The following is a 21134-nucleotide window of genomic DNA, read 5'->3' as shown; positions in this document are numbered from 1 at the left end:
GTGTGAAAAATCATCTATGTATTTTATATTCATTAACCTCTTAATACCACCCCTTGTCCACGTTGTAGTCATACAAACCATCAATACTATTCACAAACATGAGGGCGGAAAAAAAAGCACCCAACTGTGTGTGCATCATAATCTGAGGCAATCAGAATCAATATGTAACCCCTAACCCTAATAACTTGGCAAACACATCAAAACATTCAAATAAAATACATCATACTCACCACAGTATGCTGATTAATAAATATATAAATGTGCATAAATGGCTACAGATGTGCTTGCAGTCGAACACCTTGACAAAACCAATCGGAGGACGGGGAAACTGCTGATGTCCTTGAGGGCCAGAGGATGAATTTTAAACCAGATTGGCTCAAATAAACAGCTCCATTGCCACAATAGTTTAAATTGGACAGAATAATTGATTTTGCCACTGCAGAGTGAAACATTTTGAGACGGTTGAGAAATTGTGAATTCAAAATAAATGTTCTCAATGAATTTGGGATGTTTTTTTGGTAAATGTAAAATGACGATTTTTTTAAATAGTACATTATGTTTGGGGGAGTTCAGCATATTGTTACATCGAGGATTTTTTTTTTGTAAATTTGCGTAATTATTTTTTAATTCACTGTGACAATGTAGATAAAAAAATAATTTACTCACGTAGATTTTCTGTCATTTATGTCATGTAATCAGCCAAATTTTAAATTAAGGCAACAGCTTGTTGTTAGTTACATTGTGGTTTTTTTCTTGTTTTCCGAAATTGTTAAAAAAAAAAAAGATTTACGGAAATATGCTATTAACCTAACGATACCGATGTTAGAACAGTTTTTTTCCTCCCATAAATTGGACGGGATTTTGTGCAGGAAATGTGGGCCACTGGATAAGTGGCCATTTGTGGAATTTCAATAATTGTCGACCAGATATTTTAAATGTTGATTTATGTAATATGAATTTTGGAAACTCTAAAGAAAGTCTAAGAAAAGTTCAATTTCGTCATTACTTTCACGTCACAATGTTGGCATTTAACGTGTAGGTTCACGCTTGGCCACTAGATGGTAACAGAGTGACGTGAATGAAATGGGCGTGGTCGTGTTGCACTTCCGTTCGAGCAGACATTTTTGTCGTTCCGATTGACGGTAAACAGCACCTCTCCCACTCGAGCCGCCCCAACGCGAAGAAAGCACTTTTTAATCGTTCCCCCGACGAATAACGGTAAGTCAAGCCTCCGCCCCAACGATTTATTCATACGTTTTTCTGTTCAACGTCGTCGCAGCGTTACCCGTTAAACTCCTCGGAATTTGGAGGCGGGGGGAAAAGGGGTGGAGCATATCATGCGGAATTTCACCAACAAACACTCTCATTTGGCCGTCTTTAATTGTGTAAAACTTGTCGACAAATGTCTTGAATTTAAATATTGACAGAATGTATCGAGCTTCGTGTCGTTTGCTTGGTTAATTCCTCGGCCGTGGTGGCGGGGCAGTGTCGGTGCTGCGGATTGTTGTCATCAAATTTATTGGGCACCGAACGTTCCCCATATAAAAACCCGTTAATCCCCAACAATATTTAGTGAAATTGTTTACAAACACCCTAGAAAATTAATCGTTGTGTTTTTTATTTCTGACAAGGTTTTCCGTTTGTGTTTTTAAGTCAAAGCAGCCAAAATGTTTTACACGTGTGGACCCAATGAAGCCATGGTGGTCTCAGGTAAACTGTGTGATTACTATATTTACATTTTTTAATCTTGTATATAAAATGTTTTTTTCCTAACTTCTACCAGATTATCTTGTTTTTATTCTGTCTTTGCAAACGGGATGTGAATCCAGAATTTGATCATTGTTTTGTTCAGTTTGGCAGTGGGCTTTCACTTTAGTTGCGTGAAAGGAAAAACGGCTTTATTTACCATCATTTACGTCACAGTGTCACGTGACTGATTTGAGCGAACACGTGTGCCGATGACGTTATGTAACGATCAAGGGCACAGACTAAATTACCATATTATCCAAAAACTAGATAAAAACAACAATAATAATTGGATCACAATTAAAAACAGATGACCCAATTGACATAATACATGATTGACATTTGTATCGGATATTACATTGTTTACTATCATGCAGGTGGAAGTTTATTCCAGCATAAACCTATGTTTAGCGTTTTATCAAGTTTATCCCGTGTAAAGACATTATGGATTAACACAGGTATTGTTTCGTGTATGTGTGTGTGAAAGGTTGCAATTTGAATGCAGCCAGTTCCACATTTGTGAAAGTCATTGTGTTGTGCGTCTTCCGCTTTCCATGCAGGCTTTGGCCGCTCTCCTCCTCTGATGATCGCCGGAGGACGAGTGTTTGTCCTCCCATGTATTCAGCAAATCCAGAGGTGATCACACTGGTTTTCTTTTTCCTTTGAGGTTGGGCTGCCCTCGAAATGATGGTCTTGAAACATCCAGCTCATTGTTGGTAGGAGATGAGTGTAAAATGCCGTTCTTGCTCTTGCTGGTCATTACGGGCCCGGGGGAGTGGTTGATAATTGATTTACTTGTCCCTGGCTCTGTCTCTCAGATCCTCTTGTATAATAACCTTATTATTACATTTGTATTACAAAACCCATTGAGGCTCTGCTTCCCTTTTGAGCTTGAACATTGTAGCGTTTTAGAGCTCGACTTCCACGGTAGTCCGTAAGATCCGGTTCTTGATTTGCCCCTTTTTCCGTTTTAGGATCACACTGAACACGCTGACGCTAAATGTGAAGAGCGACAAAGTGTACACCCGCCACGGTGTCCCCATCTCCGTCACGGGCATCGCTCAGGTAACGTTTGAGAGGCTGCACAACGGGAAATGTTACATTTTAAATGAGATCATGTACAATGAAAGTTTTTAAACATACCTTGATTTGGGGGTTGCTCAGTTTCAACTGCTACAGACTGACAAATTAAAATGTTATTAAAAAAAACATTCTACACTGGGAAAACCCACTCACTGTCTGACCAATCACAGCCAAGGAGAGGCGCGTGTTTTCAATGTGAGCGCTTATCTGAACTCTCATGCCGATGCAGTTTCAAACACACGCTGACAAGTTAGCAACTCATGGTCCAATGACGTAACAGTTCGAGAGCTGTAGAACTGCACTGCATCATCCTGAAAGCGATTTGATGAGTCTTCCCCTGTGCGCTCATACCTCTTTACTTCGCAGGTGAAGATCCAGGGCCAAAACAAGGAGATGCTCGCCACCGCCTGCCAGATGTTCATGGGCAAGTCGGAGCCCGAGATCGCCCAGATCGCCCTGGAGACGCTGGAGGGCCACCAGAGGGCCATCATCGCTCACCTCACCGTGGAGGTGATGCTGCGATTTCGGATCGTTGGCACCTCGGGTCGACCACCCGCTAGGACGAGTGACGAAAATGCGTTCCTCACCTGCCAACAGGAGATCTACCAGGACCGCAAGAAGTTTTCGGAGCAGGTCTTCAAGGTGGCCTCCTCGGACCTGGTCAACATGGGGATCGGAGTGGTCAGCTACACCCTCAAAGATGTCCATGATGATCAGGCAGGCACTTCAGAGAAACGCAGCACGGCAGTCAACTGCGGCACCGCCGCATTAAGAAAAAAACAATCACAGATGTCAAACTTGAGTCCGCAAGGGCCACTGCCTTGAATGATTTCCATGATTCCCCCTCCTTCTAACACTCGGGATCGTTACCACGCTACCGCAGAGCTTGCCGGTGAGGAGATCATTTGGATCAGGCGTGATGGAGGAGAGAAACATCTAGAACTTGCACGATAGTGGCCCTCGACGACCACGGTTTGACATCTGTGCACGAAATGGTTTCAGCAAACATCACACCGAGCGGCACATCCTGAACTCTTCCTCAGCCGAGCCAAAGAGGCTAACAAGTTGCTTCCTGCTGTTGATTGCTGCTCGCGGTGGACGTTTTTACATCAACGCAAAGAATTCCACGTGTATTGAATAGGAACAACATTCAATACAAAACGCCACAAGCGCATTCGTTTTTGTTTTTTTGTGGCGCTAGCATCAATGTTGTCGTAGTTATAAGCAACGGATGTTTGAACACAAACGGTGCCGCATCACATGTGGATAGACGAAAAAAATTAAAGTAACATTCGAGTATTTATTCCTAATCCTCTTCAAAAATCATGACTATTACCGCAGCTTACACTTATTTGTGTAATTTGTTTCATTTTTTTATACGAGACTGCAGCCTGGTGGCCAATGCGTCCACACTAGCAGCAGCCCGGTTACTGTATGTATTTCCAGACTACAAACCACACCCGATTAAAAGCCGCAACAGCGAAATTTAGCCAGAAAAACGAATATGTACATCCATGAGCCACTTTGGACCAATGACCGCCCGTCTCCACGTTTTTAAATGGGATATTATCGACCCAATGCAACTACACCGACAAAAGTTTCACGACACACCGCCAACTTGGCTGTCGGTCGACCTTCAAACATGAGACGATACTCCTACGACAGAAAATAGACGATATTTCATCACAGGAAAGTGCCTGTGGCGCCTCGGTACCAATACAGTCACACAGCAAGCAAACTGGTGACGTAATTATCACGTACGACTTTTTAACAATCCGGATGCAAGGATATTTAGTCGCCGTGGACTCTACGTGCATCTTTTCATGAAGCTTTTAGTAGCCGTGGCCACTAAAAGTGCATTCAAGTGGCCCGTATTGACTCTCTCAACCGCTCTGTACATTAGCGGCTAATTAGTGCCGAGTGTTACCATGGCAACCATGCGCCGTCAGACCAATGGATGATTTTAGGGTACCCTGTAATGTCGATTTAAGGCAGCCGAAATGTGATGACTAGCTGACAATAATGGCTACAATCGCAGTTGTATACTAAAAAAAAAAAAAAAAGATTATATTGTTCAGTCAATCCATCACATCCAGCCGTCGCTTGTGTTTGGTTTAGGACTACCTCCACTCCTTGGGCAAGGCCAGGACAGCCCAGGTGCAGAAGGACGCCCGCATCGGAGAGGCTCAGTACAAGCGGGACGCCGTCATCAAGGTGAGAGCGTCGTCGTCTTCCAAGCGAGCAAACCTTCCACGCTCGACGTCTTCTTCTCGTCCGCGTAGGAGGCCCAGGCCATGCAGGAGAAAGTGTCTGCTCAATACAAGAACGAGATCGACATGGCCAAATCCCAGCGGGACTACGAGCTGAAAAAGTCCGCCTACGACATGGAGGTCAACACTAAGAAGGCGGAGTCGGAAATGGCCTATCAGCTTCAGGTAGGTCACTCCCGACGGGCACGGCCATCGCCGAGCTCATCTCCGCCGCTCTGTCAGGTGGCCAAGACCAAGCAGCGCATCGAGGAGGAGACCATGCAAGTGCAGGTGGTGGAGCGCAGCCAGCAGATCCTGCTGCAGGAGCAGGAGATCATCCGCAAGGAGAAGGAGCTGGAGGCCAAGGTCAAGAAGCCGGCCGAGGCCGAGAAGTATCGTCTGGAAAGGCTGGCCGAGGCCCAGCGGTAAAAGCGTCCCGACGGTCGATCTCGGCGGCCGTCCGGCGACTCCCAAACTAGGATTTGCTTCGAGTCATCAACGTAACGTTTTGTTTCTCTTCCGCCGACAGCCTGCAGCTCATCATGGAGGCCGAGGCCGAGGCCGAGTCCATCAGAGTGAGTTTTTTTGGGTGGGGAGAGAAATGCAACTTTGGCTTAGCCCGACAACAATCCGCTTTCTCTTCTGCGTGTTTGTAGATGAAGGGCGAGGCGGAGGCCATCGCCCTGGAGGCCAAAGGCCGCGCCGAGGCTGAGCAGATGTCCAAGAAGGCCGAAGCTTTCCAGCAGTACGGTGAAGGAGCCATGGTGGACATGCTGCTGGAGAAGCTCCCTCTGGTCGGTTCCTCTTTTGCGGCAACACTTAATGAGCATATCACGGGTCCCCGTACATCCTTGAGCCGGCCGGGGGCGGATCTGCGGGCCGGATCTCGCTCCGTTATAGCAGAACGAGGTACCAAACGTGCAGTGCCGGAGTTGCGTTCATTTAGTCTTGAAGCAGGCGGCCCGGTAGTCCAGTGGTTAGCACGTGGGCTTCACAGTGCAGAGGTACCGGGTTCGATTCCAGCTCCGGCCTCCCTGTGTGGAGTTTGCATGTTCTCCCCGGGCCTGCGTGGGTTTTCTCCGGGTGCTCCGGTTTCCTCCCACATTCCAAAAATATGCGTGGCAGGCTGATTGAACACTCTAAATTGTCCCTAGGTGTGAGTGTGAGTGCGAATGGTTGTTCGTTTCTGTGTGCCCTGCGATTGGCCGGCAACCGATTCAGGGTGTACCCCGCCTACTGCCCGAAGACAGCTGGGATAGGCTGCAGCACCCCCCGCGACCCTAGTGAGGATCAAGCGGCTCGGAAGATGAATGAATGAATGAATGAATAGTCTTGAAGCAGCTGGCAACATTGGAATGTAGCAAAGGAACACCCCCCCCCCCCCCGGGGTCACCGATGCACGTTCCTGGGCAGCACGCCACATTCATGATGAGCAGAGGCAAAAGGAAAACGTTACCCGTTTGATGATGGTGACGAGGTGATCAGCTTACCCGATGGATGACCCAATGGGAACGTTCACGTGTGGCCAACCAGAGTTTAAAAAAAAACTGCTGTCTGGGGGGAAAAATGTATATAAGAAAATGGACGCGGGCCATGATTTTAGGAAGGTGAGCAAATCACTCCCCCCCCCCCCCTTGCTGCAAACTCTACCTTGAAAAGCAGACCCGCTACACGTGTCCTTGACTTCCCCCCCCTTTCTCCGCAGATGGCCGAGGAGATCAGCAAGCCGCTGTCGTCGGCCAAAAAGGTCACCATGGTGTCCAGCGGCGGCGCGGACGTCGGCGCCGCCAAGCTGGCCGGCGAGGTCCTGGAGATCATGACCCGCGTGCCCTCGGCTGTGGAGAAGCTCACCGGAGTGGACATCTCCCAGGTACGCTTCACCGGTTGATCCCCTGCTGCCCCCCCACCCCATTACCATCCTGCCCTTGGATTTGATGTGTGACGCCATTGGACAGGTTACGGGCCAGTCCCTCCGCGTGCATTAAGATGACATCACGCCTCCTCCCCCCGGTGCCTTGTTGAGCAGTCCCGCGACGCCATCTCCCTTCGTGCATGTGGGCCTCATCCAACCGCGTGTGTCCGTCGTCTCCTCTTCATATCTCTTGACAGGTGCTTTTACGGCCGCCGCCGTGGCGCCAGAAAGCCTTTTCCGATGCGTTTAAAAGAGTCAATCATATGTTTGTCTATTGGATGAGGCAGCCTCGCTTTCATGTCCCCTCCGTTAGTCTGTGAAATCAAGTTAGCGTTTCGCACGGCGCCGCGTCGTTAACGCCCAGCTGAGCTCCAAATGCGTGCCAAAGAGTGGCTGGGCCTCACTGAAAAGAACAAGTGGTCACTTTGCGAGAGTTTGACAAATCGCGACGTGAATTTTGCAAAATACAAGGTAACGTTAAGATAATAACTTCAGCGTGCAAAAGTCAGAAAAGTTGGGGAATTTTCAAACTGGGCAGCACGTGACATGAATCATTTCAGAATACACAAACAGAAGAGAAAGCTGTTGTGGTTACATTACGGCGAGATTGCCAGTTCGGCCAAGGACAAAAGTCAAATCGACATTTCATCAAAAGAAATGACTCTCCATATTGCAGAAGTAAAGTCATTTCAGAGTCTCGGACAATCTTGGAGTTGAGTGGGAATTTGCAGTTGGTCGCGTGGGGACTTATAATCCTTTACATGTCGATTTTTCTTCCTCACACGAATTTAAGTTAATGCTCAGCAAAGTATGATTTTTCTTCCCTTCTTAAACGTAGAAAACGTTTAACTTTTCTAAGAGTAAATCTCAACTCTTAGAAAAGTGGAAAATGACTACCGGTAATTTATTCTTCTAGTCCTAATGCCCCCCCGCCCCCCCCCATTTCAAAATTGACTCATTTATTCCTTGATAGTCTTTTACCTTTTTGTATGTATAAATTAAAACATATTCTTGGAAAATTGGGAAATTTTAATGTTTTAAAACATTTTGAGGGGCTTGTAAAAAGTCCCTGAGAAATTGCTCATTTATTCACATGACAAGGACCCCCCCCCCCCCCCCCCCCCCCACCACCACTTTCTTCTCAATGTGGCCCGGCTTCTCTTTAACATGCCGACTGCCCCCGACTGAAAGATTTAATTTGGAGGTTCCATTTGAAAGAAAAGTGGTTTGTTGGGAGCGAGACGCCGAGTGTCGCCTACTGAAAGCGAAAGAAAGTGTTTTGGAATGTTCACGTACGTCAGTGATACTAACTCGGCTGCGCTACTCTTTTTTGACTAATCGTCCATGTTTAGAAGGACGCCGTAGGACTGACTTAAAAGTTTTTGTAGTACCATTTGTTTGTTTTTAAGCTTTTGAACACTTTACTAATCACCCAAAGCTGGACGCGTGGCGTCAACCGTTAAGTGCCTGCCTGCTTCAACTACTCCCGGTCAAACCTCAGCGCTCGTGCGCTCAGCCTGTTACACGTCAGGGATGAAAAAAAAAAAAAACATGAAAATCACCTTATCTCGGAATAGGGGTGGAAAATGTACGGTAAATTTCCATGGGAAGTTAAGATACTGAAACTTTGCAAATCAGCATCACTCAAAACTGTTTGCTTGATTCTCGTTAATTCCCATGGAAAGTTTCCAAGCCATAATGCTGCCACTACGGATGCCTCTTTTATTTTCAGCCGAACCCTTATTAAACATCTTCTTGACCAACGGTCTAACTTTTTGTTCAAGAAGAACAAAGCATGTTGTAGCCTTTATGTTAATCTTAAGTGTTGAGCATTTATCTGTATTCAAGTGACAAATAAAGTTTCAATTTAATTCCTGCAGCCTTTGGGGTTTTTTTTTTTTTTTTGAAAAGTGATTAACTTTATTGAAACATCTACAAAAATAAACAGCACAAATGGATGACAACGGCATCAAGGTAGCAAGCGTTTCTACAGAAATACAGAAGGCTCCGAAAGGAGAGAGTTTTCTGTATTAGTACAGGAAAAATACAAGATTTGTATTAAATATGTACAAACTAAACAAAGCACGTACTATAAAAATACAGGTTTAGTTGAACTACAGTGTATCAAAAGAGACTCCCAACGGCACCGCGGCCGTTTGCAATTGGTAAACAACCATACCCCCCCAACACACACACACACACTAGAAAGCATTTATTCGATATCTCGTTGACAACTGCATGCTACTAGTGAAGCGCTAAAAGTCAACCGGTGTCCATTTTTGCCTGACGAGTAAAACTGAAGTTGTCCTACTCGTCGGCGTAACTGTCATACAGTAGCTGAAGGCAGTACAGTGGTGCCTTGAGATACGAGCCGTCATTCGGACATTTTGAGGGGGCTTACTTCACAATAAGCGACAGTTTGACAAAAACTGAACCATCCTTCCTTCAAGCAAACGGTTTTAACACCCGTCCCGGTTGACGGTTGACACTGTCAAACCAAACAAACAAAGTCAATTACACTTTGTGTATTTCAAACAGACTAGTATTGCTATTCCAAAGCCCAATTAGCTTAATGTTAAAGATTGAAGCGAAACGTCACTGACATGCTAATGTTAGCATGTCAGTCACCGTAGTCGCAGTTTTTAAGTGATATTTGAACAAGGTCATATTTCATTCATTCATCTTCCGTACCGCTTGATCCTCACTAGGGTCGCGGGGGGTGCTGGAGCCCATCCCAGCCGTCTCCGGGCAGTAGGCGGGGGACACCCTGAATGGGTTGCCAGCCAATCGCAGGGCACACAGAAACAAACAACCATTCGCACTCACACTCACACCTAGGGACAATTTGGAGTGTTCAATCAGCCTGCCACACATGTTTTTGGAATGTGGGAGGAAACCGGAGCACCCGGAGAAAACCCACGCAGGCCCGGGGAGAACATGCAAACTCCACACAGGGAGGCCGGAGCTGGAATCGAACCCGGTACCTCTGCACTGTGAAGCCGACGTGCTAACCACTTGGCTACCGGGCCGCCCAAGGTCATATTTTTCATGCTTTAAAAAAAAAAAGGACTCATAAGAGTGAAAGAAAAAGTACTTTGTGCCTGCCTGATTGCATACCCCGAGTCACGTGGTCCACTGGAGAAAGTTTGGGATAAGGTTCACCAGTTTTATAAAATATATATAATACGTTTCATAGCGAGTTGGAGGCCATTCAAGGCAAGGCGCGCCCTGGAATTGAACTCAAGGCATCTATGTGAACCACTACACTCTCCACTGTACACCACGGGTCTTGTTGAGTGCGGTAGGAGAATGAGGAGTCTTCTCATTTGAGCCTGGATCGTATGGCATTGGCCAATATATGAATTGCTCCACTGACAAATGTTGCAGGGGGAGAGCCAGTTCCCATTCCCAGTTCATGTTGGACACCAGGCGGGTTTTCCCTCTGGACTCGACTGCCATCAACCAATAATTGAGGCTTGGCCGACATAATGAAAGGCAGCTATGTGAATCACTGTAATGGTTCTTTACCATTTCGCTTCTGCTGTTCAGAGTTGTTTGAAGGAGCTCCAGCCTGTCACGACTGATTTGGGGATGAGCGAGTGGAAAAAAAAATAATCAGTGAACCACTACACTACAACAGCCATTTGTTTTCTATCCCGCTTGTCCACTTCACTGTTGCAGCACTGACTGGTAGACCAAGAACTGAATCCAAAGCAGCTACGCGAACCACAACAGGAAGGAAAGATGGTTCAGTGTGCCGCAGCTCATCCCTTTATCATCTCCCCATCTACAGATGAGTGATGCGAGAGCAGGTAGAAGTATTTTGGGGAAGTGAGGCAGGGCTTTCTAATCTCATTTCATGGAGATGTCTACTCAAAATAACAGCGCATCTTTTTAGCGCGTAATAAATGATTTATTACTATCATACGGGATGCAGTATGTTTCTAATACCCAACCTGGTCAGCTTTGCATCTCTGTGAACCACTACATCCACACACCTTCTTTCTACACAGCTTTTCTTGTATGGGGTTACAAAGTGGGAAGGGCAAGATGAATAAAGTCAACTATGTGAACCACTACACAGACAGTTCAGAGGCGCTAAAGCCGTGAAATCTTCAGATGCTGGTGAAGCTGCATCAACTTCCTCTTATGTCATTTTCTATCCTTGTTAAAAATTTTTTTTAAAAAAGGCTCCTAATGCAGATTGCACCCGCCACCACTACACTACACAAGCTTCAGTTACTCAGCCTCATAGCTACACCGATCAAGCTTCAGTTAATGTGGCTTTAGGGGGTGTGGGGAAAAAACTGAACCAGCAGCGTCTCCAGCAGCCCCGTCCACCCAAAAAGTACAAAAGATTGTAGTAGGGGGGGGAAAAAATCCAGAACGACCCAGGCGAGGCGTTGAAGCGCTACGCGGCCTTACACCATGTTCATAGCGTCCTCAGCGAGGAAGGCGTGGATGTGGCCGAAGGACGGCCGCAGCTTGCAGTCTCGGTTCCAGCAGCTCAACATGAGCTCGTAGAGACCCTGAGGGCACACGGCGGGCTTGCCCAGGTACACCTGGCGAGGGCGGGGGGGGGGGGGGGAGGGGTGCAAGTTAGGGGAGGGGTTTGCGTGGAGGCTACAGAATTGTCCAAATAGCCAGCGCTACCTACCTGTCTGCCCTGGTCTCGGAAGAACTCTCCGGCGTTGTCGATGACTTGCTCGTCCGTCAGGTTGGAGTACGGCTGCTCCTGGCATACGCTGAGCATCTCCCACAGGGTCACGCCGAAGGCCCACACGTCGCTGGCCGTGGTGAATTTACCCTGTCAACATTTTTAACATTTTTTTAAAAAAGTCTTTTTATGACCCGCCGCGCACCGAATGCTGTGTGCAAGGTTCGTCAATTACTTTTTGTGTGTCAACTAATCAGCGAATATCAACTAATTAGCACTTGTGGACCAAAATTAGGCCTGCTTGATCCATGTTTTTGTCACGATACTACTCTCAGCTCATCAGCAGGGCACTAAGATTTGTCGTTCTATCCTCAAGGATAAGGAACGTGACTAAGTCAGCGCACCATTCAAGTTTATTGCTGAAAAGGTCCAAGCAACAGAGATGCTAATTTATGCTAGCGGGCTAAGCCCACCAGAGGGCGCTCTCAACTCTGGTCATCTCACCATGAGAATGCACTCCCAGGCCATCCAGCGGATGGGCAGCACGGCTCGGCCTTGGATCCTGTAGTAGTCCCCGGCGTACAGATTCCTGCTCATGCCAAAGTCGGCGATCTTGATGTGGCGCTCTCCGCCAGGGTCCTCGCCGCCACCACCGCCGCCCACCAGGCAATTGCGCGTGGCCAGGTCGCGGTGCACGAAGTTGAGCGAGGAGAGAAACTTCATTCCCGAGGCGATCTGGCTGGCCATGGAAATGAGGGCCGGGTAGCTGCCGGAAAAAAAAAAAAAAAGTTTGCTTGCATTATTCTCGTTTTTTTATGCCACTCGTTTGGTGGAATTTGGGGACGTTGTCGACGTGAATGCTTAAAAGACGGCGAGTCAAAGTGTTTAGAATAGAGTGAGTGTAAGCCTAAAATATCATAGCATTATCTTGATGTAGAATAAAATGCATTGAAAGATGACATTGAACTAATAATCTCCATCTTAAAGGGGGGGGGGGGTTCCCAATGAATGTTTTTTTTTTTCCTTTTCAAAAATCACCATAACTTGAATGTTTGTGTCACCTGATTGTGGGCGTGGTGTGCGAGGGCCCGCTCTTGTCCAGCAGAACTCGGTGGGACAGGTACTGGTTGAGGTCGCCGCATTCCATGTACTCGGTGACCATGCAGAGGGGGTCGCTGCTCACGCACACGCCCAGCAGACGGATGATGTTGGGATCCTTCAGGCGGGACAGGATCTTCACCTCCTTCAGGAAGTCGTTCCTAACAAGCAAAACAAACAAATGAAAAAAAAAACATTCAGGTATACAAATTACAGACTGGAGGAGGATGCTCATCTCAGCTTTCAAAAGAAAAGAATTCTTTTTTTGAATCATTGTAAACAATTCAATATTTTGTGCATTGTGATTAATTCACTATGATTGTGCTGCTGATCCTTCCGCTGTGCGCGCCTTGGTCACCTGGGGGCAGTATAATGCAGGAGATGGTCACTAAAATCATATACTCTGCGTTCTCAACTCAAAAAAAAAATAATAATTTGAAATCTGCCTAATCTGAAGGACGCCAACCTGGCATTTTTGGAAGCATCAGGCCGCAGTATCTTGACAGCCACCAGCAGAGGGCGACCTTTCCTCACATTGAAGGGGAACTCCAGGTTGGGAAGGTCCTGAGGGTTTTCAATCTCGCACAGGTGCACCTTTCGCGAGAACAACGGAGACACTGTTGAGCCACCTGTTGCGACACCGACAGACTCCTCTGAAAAATCCATCCACTCTCTCATCGCTTGTCAGCGCTCCACTGGCACATTCGCAGCAAAGTTCAAAGTGAGGGTAGAAGCTTCTCAGCAAGGCAAAGGTCAGATACTTGAAGACTTTTACTTGAGTGATCTTCTCCACAGTGACTAACTTGTACTTCAGCAAATATTACAAGCATTTTTTTCCTAGCAAATTTCTTGCATTGGTTGAACAATAGTTGTAATTGTCAATGTATATACCCGGGTACACATCCCTTTTTTTTTAAGCATTAAAAAAAAACTAGGTCCTTAAACACAGAAATATTATACCCGGTACACATCCCCGTTTTTTTAAAGCATTATGACATTTAAAAAAACGAGGTCCTTAAATACATAGAAATATTATCCCCGGTACACATCCCCATTTTTTTTAAGCATTATGAGATTTTAAAAAACTAGGTCCTTAAATACATAGAAATATTATACCCGGTACACATCCCCAATTTTTTAAAGCATTATGAGATTTTTAAAAACTTGGTCCTTAAATACATATAAATATTATACCCAGTACACATCCCTAATTTTTTAAAGCATTATGAGATTTTAAAAAACTTGGTCCTTAAATACATAGAAATATTATACCCAGTACACATCCAATTTTTTAAAGCATTATGAGATTTTTAAAAACTAGGTCCTTAAATACATAGAAATATTATACCCAGTACATATCCCCAATTTTTTAAAGCATTATGAGATTTTAAAAAACTAGGTCCTTAAATACATAGAAATATTATACCCGGTACACAACCCCATTTTTTTAAAGCATTATGAGATTAAGAAAAATAAAAGGTCATTTTATTAATACAAAATAAATAGATATAAATATGAATCAGACTTTTATTCAGCCAAATATGCAAATTGGCATCTGCCCCCCCACCACCACCCCCACAAAAAATAAAATTAAAAAAACATGTCCGGGCCCGAAGCATTATGCTACGTTCATGTTGGCTAGAGGCTTGCTTACCTCTCCAAACTGTCCTTCCCCGAGCTTCTCCTTGAAGACAAGACACTGGCGCTGCAGCTCGGGCAAGGGGCCGGCGTCGGCGCCCGGGCTGGACGAGGCCAGGGCGGGCACGGCGTACATGTTGTTGCCGCTGACGCCCTGCAGGCTCACAATGTCGGCCTCGGCGTAGTGCGGCACGCTGGGAGGCAGCGGGGGAGACACGGGCGGCGACAGGGCCGGGTACGGCGGCGAGCCCGGGTAGGGCGGAGGCTCGTCCTGCGCGGGGGGGAATCCCTTCTCGGGGGCCGACTCCAAGCCGCACGCTGGGGAAGAGGCGGACGTTGAGGGTGAAATGCGAAGGAACCGAGCGGATAGGACACGTCGGCTGTTCCGCCAAGGAGGCGCGCAAGATGGTGACGCGTGTTTGAGAAAAGAGACAACAAACGTGCGTGGCGACAGGAGAAGTCTGCAATGCGAAACCAATCACCAAGATGAAAAACAGTTCAGGATTTGGAAAGAGAGTGACACTCGGCAAAATGTTTGTCAGGGTGTGCCCCACACCTCTTGCTGGGACGGGCCCCGGGTCACCAGCGACCCCAGTAAACAAACACAGCAGGCCTCAGGTGGCGTGTCCTTTTACCCTGCAGTGACAGCTCGTGCCGCTAGATGGTAGTGTTTAACCTCGCTTGGAGTGAAAATGCAAAATGGAATGAATGTGACCGCTAATCGATCATCCATTTTCATGTGAGGAAGAAATTATGCAAAAAAAATAATAATAATAATATATTGAGGTAACATTTAAAAAATATATATATCATAGTAATCCCTCAAGGGAACTTCAGCTGACACACCAGTTAATATTTATGTGGCGCAGCATATATGTACTGTATATATTTTAAACGACATTAAAAAAAACAACTAAAATCACACAGAAATAAAAAAATAAATAGAATGAAAAATCCCAAACTCTCATAACCCTGCTCCATACATCCATGTTGGTATTATACGGCCCCGAGGTGGCCAAGATGCCCACAAGAGAAAGAGCAGCACCAATGGCCATTCAATCAAAGCAAAAAAAAAAAAAAAAGTATATATATATATATATATATATATAATATATATTTCATTCTATTTAATAATACCATTAACGATACGGTTCCATAAAGTACAATATGATTGCGTTATTTTTCTTGATAATATTTTTTTTTTCCCAGCTCCGCTGAAACTACAAAGTAATAAAAAGGCACAGAAACCCGCTGCCGGCAATAAAAATCCTGCCGGATGAGCGCTAGCATGGATTAACGGGATATTGAAAGGTTCCTGAGAAAAAAGTTACCAAAGGCATCTGACTCAGAACGCCTCGTCTTATTCGCAAATGAATGAATGAACGAACGAACGAATGAGTGAATGACCCACCACACAAGGCAAAGAGTTAAAAAGGGAGTGAAGTCAGTCTCATGCATGACTACAAGTAGAGCGACTACTTGACTACACTATATTACTCCACCCGACCCTGACGGGCGACGGCGACCAAAGTAAGAGGAGACCCGATAGGGTTGTGGGGCACGGGGAGTACAAGGGGGTGTCACTTTTTTGGGGCTGTGGTCGGCCCAGTCCGAGGTGTCTTACCATGAGGCACATTGAGACTCTTTTTTTCCTGAGCCTGACAGGTGCTGGGCCTCGAGCCTTTCCTGTGATCTGACAGGAGCAGGTGATAGGCCGGGTTGTTTAACAGCAAGGCTGGGAGAGCACAAACGCACACGACACACACACACACACACACACAGATACACACACACACCATCGACACAAGACGAGGCCGGCCACCGCATCAAGTAGACAGAACAAAACAAAACAAGGTCCTGTTAGCATGTGGTGACTGATCAAACAAGAGGATGGGATGCAAGGTGGATGGAGCACACGGCAAGCACGGGCGACGGCGAAGGCGGGTGAGCGCAAAAACGAGGCCGATGGGCTGAAAGCATCTTTTGGAGTCGAGGGATCTGGCGGAGACGGCATGCCAACCTGCTGTGGTGCACAACAACTGCAAACGTAACCCCCCTCCCGGTTTTGTGCCCCTCTCGTGGAACCCACCTGTGCTGTCGCGGCGATCGCGCGGGTGCAGCAAGGCGCTGGGCTCCTGGTACTCGCTTTCAGCCTCCCGCTCGGGGTCATCGGGGAAGGTGTGTATGCGCTGGTAGCGGCTGGAGTAGCTGTGCGTGTTGTTGATGACCACGTTGTCGGAGGGAACCGACAGGTGCACGCGCAGCTCCTCGCTCGACAGGCCGCCCTGAGCCTGCGGGAAAACGGGGATGATGAATTCTCTCGTCGTCATTTGAATGACAGGCGCGAGAGCTACGAGGTAAAGCTCACCCGCGGGCGCTCTCCCTTATTTGCTGGGGAAAAAAAAGTCGTGTCATGTAAAAATAGTGCTTTGGTGCCATCTGGTGGCATCTTGGTACAAAAAGAGCGAAGTTTGCGACGAATCGAAAAAGGCAATGGGCAGCCATTTTGATACTTGCGTTCTTGCGAATGTGCCAATGTGAATTATGTGCCTTGGCTCAATAAAAGTTGGCTAACACTGTTCTCGTCTTCGGTTCTAATAGTTTTGCAATTTCCCTTATTGTTACTTTTATTCAATTTCGACTTGCGTTAGTCAATCATGCAATTGCAAAAAAAATAAATAAATAAATCTAAAACTAATGCAAAATCTAATTTAAAAAAATCAACCAAAAGAAAGCATTAAAACCCTGGAGAACCCTCAAATTTGGCCCCTATAAATTCTGCTACTCAAATGCTAGCCTTAAATCCAAAAGGGTCAAATTTGGCCCTAATCCTAAATTAGGATTAAAGCACTTCATATTTGAAAAATACATTTTGATGTTCAGCGAACATATAGCAGTCATTTCATGTAAAAATTCATCATTTTCCAAAGAAGAAAAGGGTTCTTGGTTTCTCCAGAGTTAAAAAAAACAAACTGATAGAACAAAATTGCCCAAAAAAACCAACAAAAAAATTAAAAGTAGCTGCTTAAAAAAAAAATTAAAAGTAGCTGCTTAAAAAAATAAAAAAAGAATTAAAATTAGCTGCTTAAAAAAATAAAAAAAGAATTTAAAGTAGCTGCTTAAAAAAAAAAAAAAAAAAAAAAACTACACAACTCCTGAAATCAAACTGGTGCGTGTAACGAGACAATGTTGTGCTGAACGTTGTGTGGGTATGGGAATGGATTTCACACCGCGCATCATGCTCCTCAAAAAAGCTAATTTCCAAGAGTCGGCCCACACTTGCGCCGTCGCCAAAGGCGCCTGGACGACGCGGGCGCTCGGAAGCTCACCTTCCCCAGCAACTTCTTCCAGTACTGCCGCCACAGAATGACGGCGATGACGGCCAGCAGCAGCAGGATGATGCCCACCAGGCAGCCGATCAGGATGGCCGTGTTGCTGCCGTCGTCCTTGGCCACCGGAAGCCCCGCCCTCGGAGACACGCCGGCAAACTCCGAACCTGCGACGGAGGGCGCCGGCAAGCGGGTGAGCGCGCAGTGTAACGTTTCCCACGGCGCACACACACACCGTCAGTTCACACGTGACCGGGTGTGGGGGGGACTGATTCATACCACCCAGGCCCCCGCTCGGAGAAAAGAATGTGAAAATTCCGACGCTCCTTTTCTACAAACAATGTATCAAACTCGAAGGTCATTCAATCCCCTTTGAAGGTCGTATGAGGCATGCGAGAACAAACACCAGCGCCAAGAATGACAACCCCCCCTCCCCCACACACACACACATCAGTCTTTCAGCACAATCTCTGTAATAAATCCTCAGATTACCCCCACCCCGCCTCCCGCCGCTCCACCAATATGTGAACAGAGCATTCCACAGTCTACTTCCATCTTGGTTTTTAGACTTTTCAATCCGCCCAGGTCATGCGCACAAAACACCAGAGGAAGCCATTTTGTTATTGTCCACCAACATGTTGCGCGTTAGCGTTTTTTTTCCCCCTGTACACACCGGAACCTCTAAAGTCGGAATGAAACCATCAAAAAAAAAAAAAAACACCGGCCGACCATGAGCAGGGGACGAAAACCGGCATTTCGTGATGTCATTGACATTCCAGAAAGTGTGAAAAAGTGAGAAAAAAAATGTTTTGCTTTACGATTCATCCCGTTGCTCACGGGCCTTCCAACCTTTCCATTTTTCTGACTGACCGAGTCAAACTCTGCAGCCAAAGGAAGGCGCCTTGTGTGCTCCAACTTTAGAGGCTCCGGCGGAGTGAACAGAAGGGGAGGAGGCGGGCGAACCCCCCCCCCCCCAGGCTTCATCCTCCCTTTGTCTCACCTGACGGCGTCCAATTAGCGGCGGTGTCCGTGGCGAAGGTGGAGCCGGCGGCGGGAGGAGGCGCTGGAGAGGGAGGACGAGGAGGCAGACGGACAACGGAGGAGGGTGTGAATGAGCGGAGGTGGCGATGGAAGAAGACGGCGAATGGGGGGGGGGGGGGACGCAAATCGTCTCTCTCTCTCTCTCTACTGTACAGTATATATAATATAGAGCCAATAATAGGGGGAGGACTTCATCTTTGTACTCCGTCCATGCCGCTTCACCCCCAGAAACTCAAATGGATGTATGCCATTCATTCATTCATTCATTCATCTTCCGAACCGCTTGATCCTCACTAGGGTCGCGGGGGTTGCTGGAGCCTATCCCAGCTGTCTCCGGGCAGTAGGCGGGAGACACCCTGAATCGGTTGCCAGCCAATCACAGGGCACCAGCCAATCGCAGGGCAATCAACAGAAAAACGTTTTTTTATTTTCCAAGAAAAGTGTCCTCCACATTAATCTGATTGAATATTTCATTCAAACAAAAAAATGGATTAATTTTAACGACCGTGAACATCGACAAAAGCAGCATTTGTTGAGTGTCCTCGCTTCCCCAAATTTGATTTGACAGTCTTAGAACCTTACAAAATCCTTTATATATTTTTTTTTCCTAGCGTACTTGCCTTGCTCCTTATCGCAACTCGGTTCAGTTCCAATCTACACCGTAGGAAGTACAGCGATTGATTTTTTTTTCCGCATCGTCGATGATATTTCAACAATTTTTTTGGGATGCCGTTGGATTATTTCGAACATCTATTTTCTGTTGAAGCGCCGCCAGGTGCCGAGTGTCAACATGTTAGCATCAACGCAACGTAGCTACGGTTCATGTTTTCTTAATTCCATGCAAAAAAAAAAAAAAAAGTTTGAGACAAAGATAAAGAAAGACTGGTAGATGAGGAGGAGTAAAGCAATAATGGGTAATGATGAGCTGGCAGAGGAGCAGGAGGAGGTGCGGAGGGGGGGGGGGGCACAGGGAGGTGGAGCTTGACGATCTGAACTCACCAGAGGTGGCGGTGCCGGCGCTGGAGGCGCCGTCGCTCGGGGCGGAGGTGTGCTTGACGGATGGTGAGGAGCTGGTGGTGGGAGTCTTGCGACCGTTCGTGTGTGTCATGTCATTTTCTAAAGTGTCTGGAGGGAAGGGGGGTGGTGGTAGTGGGGTGAGGAGGGGGGACCAGAGAGAGTTTTCAGAAAAACATGACAGCATCCAGCCATCCATTCTCTATCATGCTCGACTTCATTCAAGGCGTGGGTGGGTGATGGAGGCGTTTTGAACAATGTCTTCTTTTTTTTTTTCATTCTTCATTTATCACGAGTTTTTACATTACGCGCATGACGATGAAAAAAAATAAATAAATAAAAACACGGACAGGAAATTAAACTTTGAAATCGAAAAAAAAAAAAAAAAAGGGGGGGACAGACGAGCTTTGCACTGAAATGATTTCAAATAGCAATTGTGAGCCCGAAATTGCTTTTGCCAGATCAGGACGGGCATGAAGTTACGTTGGCAAACAAAACATTTAGACATTTGACTGTCCAGGTGTCAAAGGGCAAAATATATATATATATATATACACACATTCATTCATTCATCTTCCTAACCGCTTGATCCTCACTAGGGTCGCGGGGGGTAGTAGGCGGGGGACACCCCGAATCGGTTGCCAGCCAATTACAGGGCACACAGAGACGAACAACCATCCACGCTCACACTCACACCTAGGGACAATTTAGAGTGTTCAATCAGCCTGCCATGCATGTTTTTGGAATGTGGGAGGAAACCGGAGCACCCGGAGAAAACCCACGCAGGCCCGGGGAGAACATGCAAACTCCACACAGGGAGGCCGGAGCTGGAATCGAACCCGGTACCTCTGCACTGTGAAGTCCACAGTGCTAACCACTGGACTACCGGGCCGTATATATATACAGTATATCTATAATATATACTGTACACACATGTACACACACACACACACACAGTCTTAAAAAATCATCTTTGCAATGCAGAGTCGATGGTAAAGTCGTCCCCTTGGATCTCATTAGAAAGCGCAGTTGTAAGTTTGTCAAGTCAAGCGCGGCGGGTTGCTGAAGTTGTCAGTCACAGGTTTTGTTTACTGCCTGTAAGCCAAACAATGCATTATTTATTAGCAGCTGTTTGGAGTATTCTTTCCGCTTTGCGTGGGTTCGGTGCGATTATGAGGTAGTTTGCGACGACTGATGGCCTTTTTTTGGGGGGGGGGTGGGGGGGAGACAGTTTCAAGTGGCAAGCAGCGTGACTCCTCCTCCCAATTTGCAGAGGATCCCGTTCGCTTCCATTTGCGCCCGGCCTGACAGAGTAAACGCCTCCCACCGAGGCTCTGTTGAAGTCGATCGAGCCGGGGGGGTGGGGG

The 21134-nt window shown here is 46.7% G+C and overlaps 2 protein-coding genes across 5 annotated transcripts in view; one reads left to right on the top strand and one right to left on the bottom strand.

Moving 5' to 3' along the window:
* Nucleotides 1–1078: 1078 nt before the first annotated feature.
* flot1b (flotillin 1b) lies at nt 1079–7418 on the top strand. The gene is given in 14 exon segments (XM_052065178.1): nt 1079–1204; nt 1206–1218; nt 1654–1710; nt 2307–2382; nt 2721–2811; nt 3196–3339; nt 3427–3546; nt 4948–5043; nt 5112–5264; nt 5322–5503; nt 5608–5653; nt 5735–5872; nt 6784–6948; nt 7034–7418. Coding segments are annotated over 14 exon segments (1437 nt in total). The 3' UTR covers nt 7064–7418.
* Nucleotides 7419–9266: 1848 nt separating this feature from the next.
* The window catches only part of ddr1 (discoidin domain receptor tyrosine kinase 1), a 46685-nt gene continuing 34817 nt past the window's right edge, over nt 9267–21134 (bottom strand). Inside the window, exons 10-20 of one of the 4 annotated variants that reach the window (XM_052064994.1) lie at nt 19753–19878; nt 18713–18775; nt 17713–17879; nt 16473–16674; nt 16008–16118; nt 14400–14701; nt 13212–13339; nt 12709–12906; nt 12152–12413; nt 11648–11797; nt 9267–11552 (exon numbers count right to left, since the gene is read on the bottom strand). In XM_052064994.1, the coding sequence (XP_051920954.1) occupies nt 11412–11552; nt 11648–11797; nt 12152–12413; nt 12709–12906; nt 13212–13339; nt 14400–14701; nt 16008–16118; nt 16473–16674; nt 17713–17879; nt 18713–18775; nt 19753–19878 (1850 nt within the window). In that variant the 3' untranslated portion in view covers nt 9267–11411. The remainder of the gene's footprint in view (nt 11553–11647; nt 11798–12151; nt 12414–12708; nt 12907–13211; nt 13340–14399; nt 14702–16007; nt 16119–16472; nt 16675–17712; nt 17880–18712; nt 18776–19752; nt 19879–21134) is intronic. The other 3 variants (XM_052064995.1, XM_052064997.1, XM_052064996.1) reach the window with 3 other exon arrangements.

The sequence above is a fragment of the Hippocampus zosterae genome, chromosome 5 (assembly GCF_025434085.1).
Source record: "Hippocampus zosterae strain Florida chromosome 5, ASM2543408v3, whole genome shotgun sequence".
NCBI lineage: Eukaryota > Metazoa > Chordata > Actinopteri > Syngnathiformes > Syngnathidae > Hippocampus > Hippocampus zosterae.
Note: the sequence above shows the minus strand (reverse complement) of the source record. Positions and strands in the feature narration are given on the sequence as shown.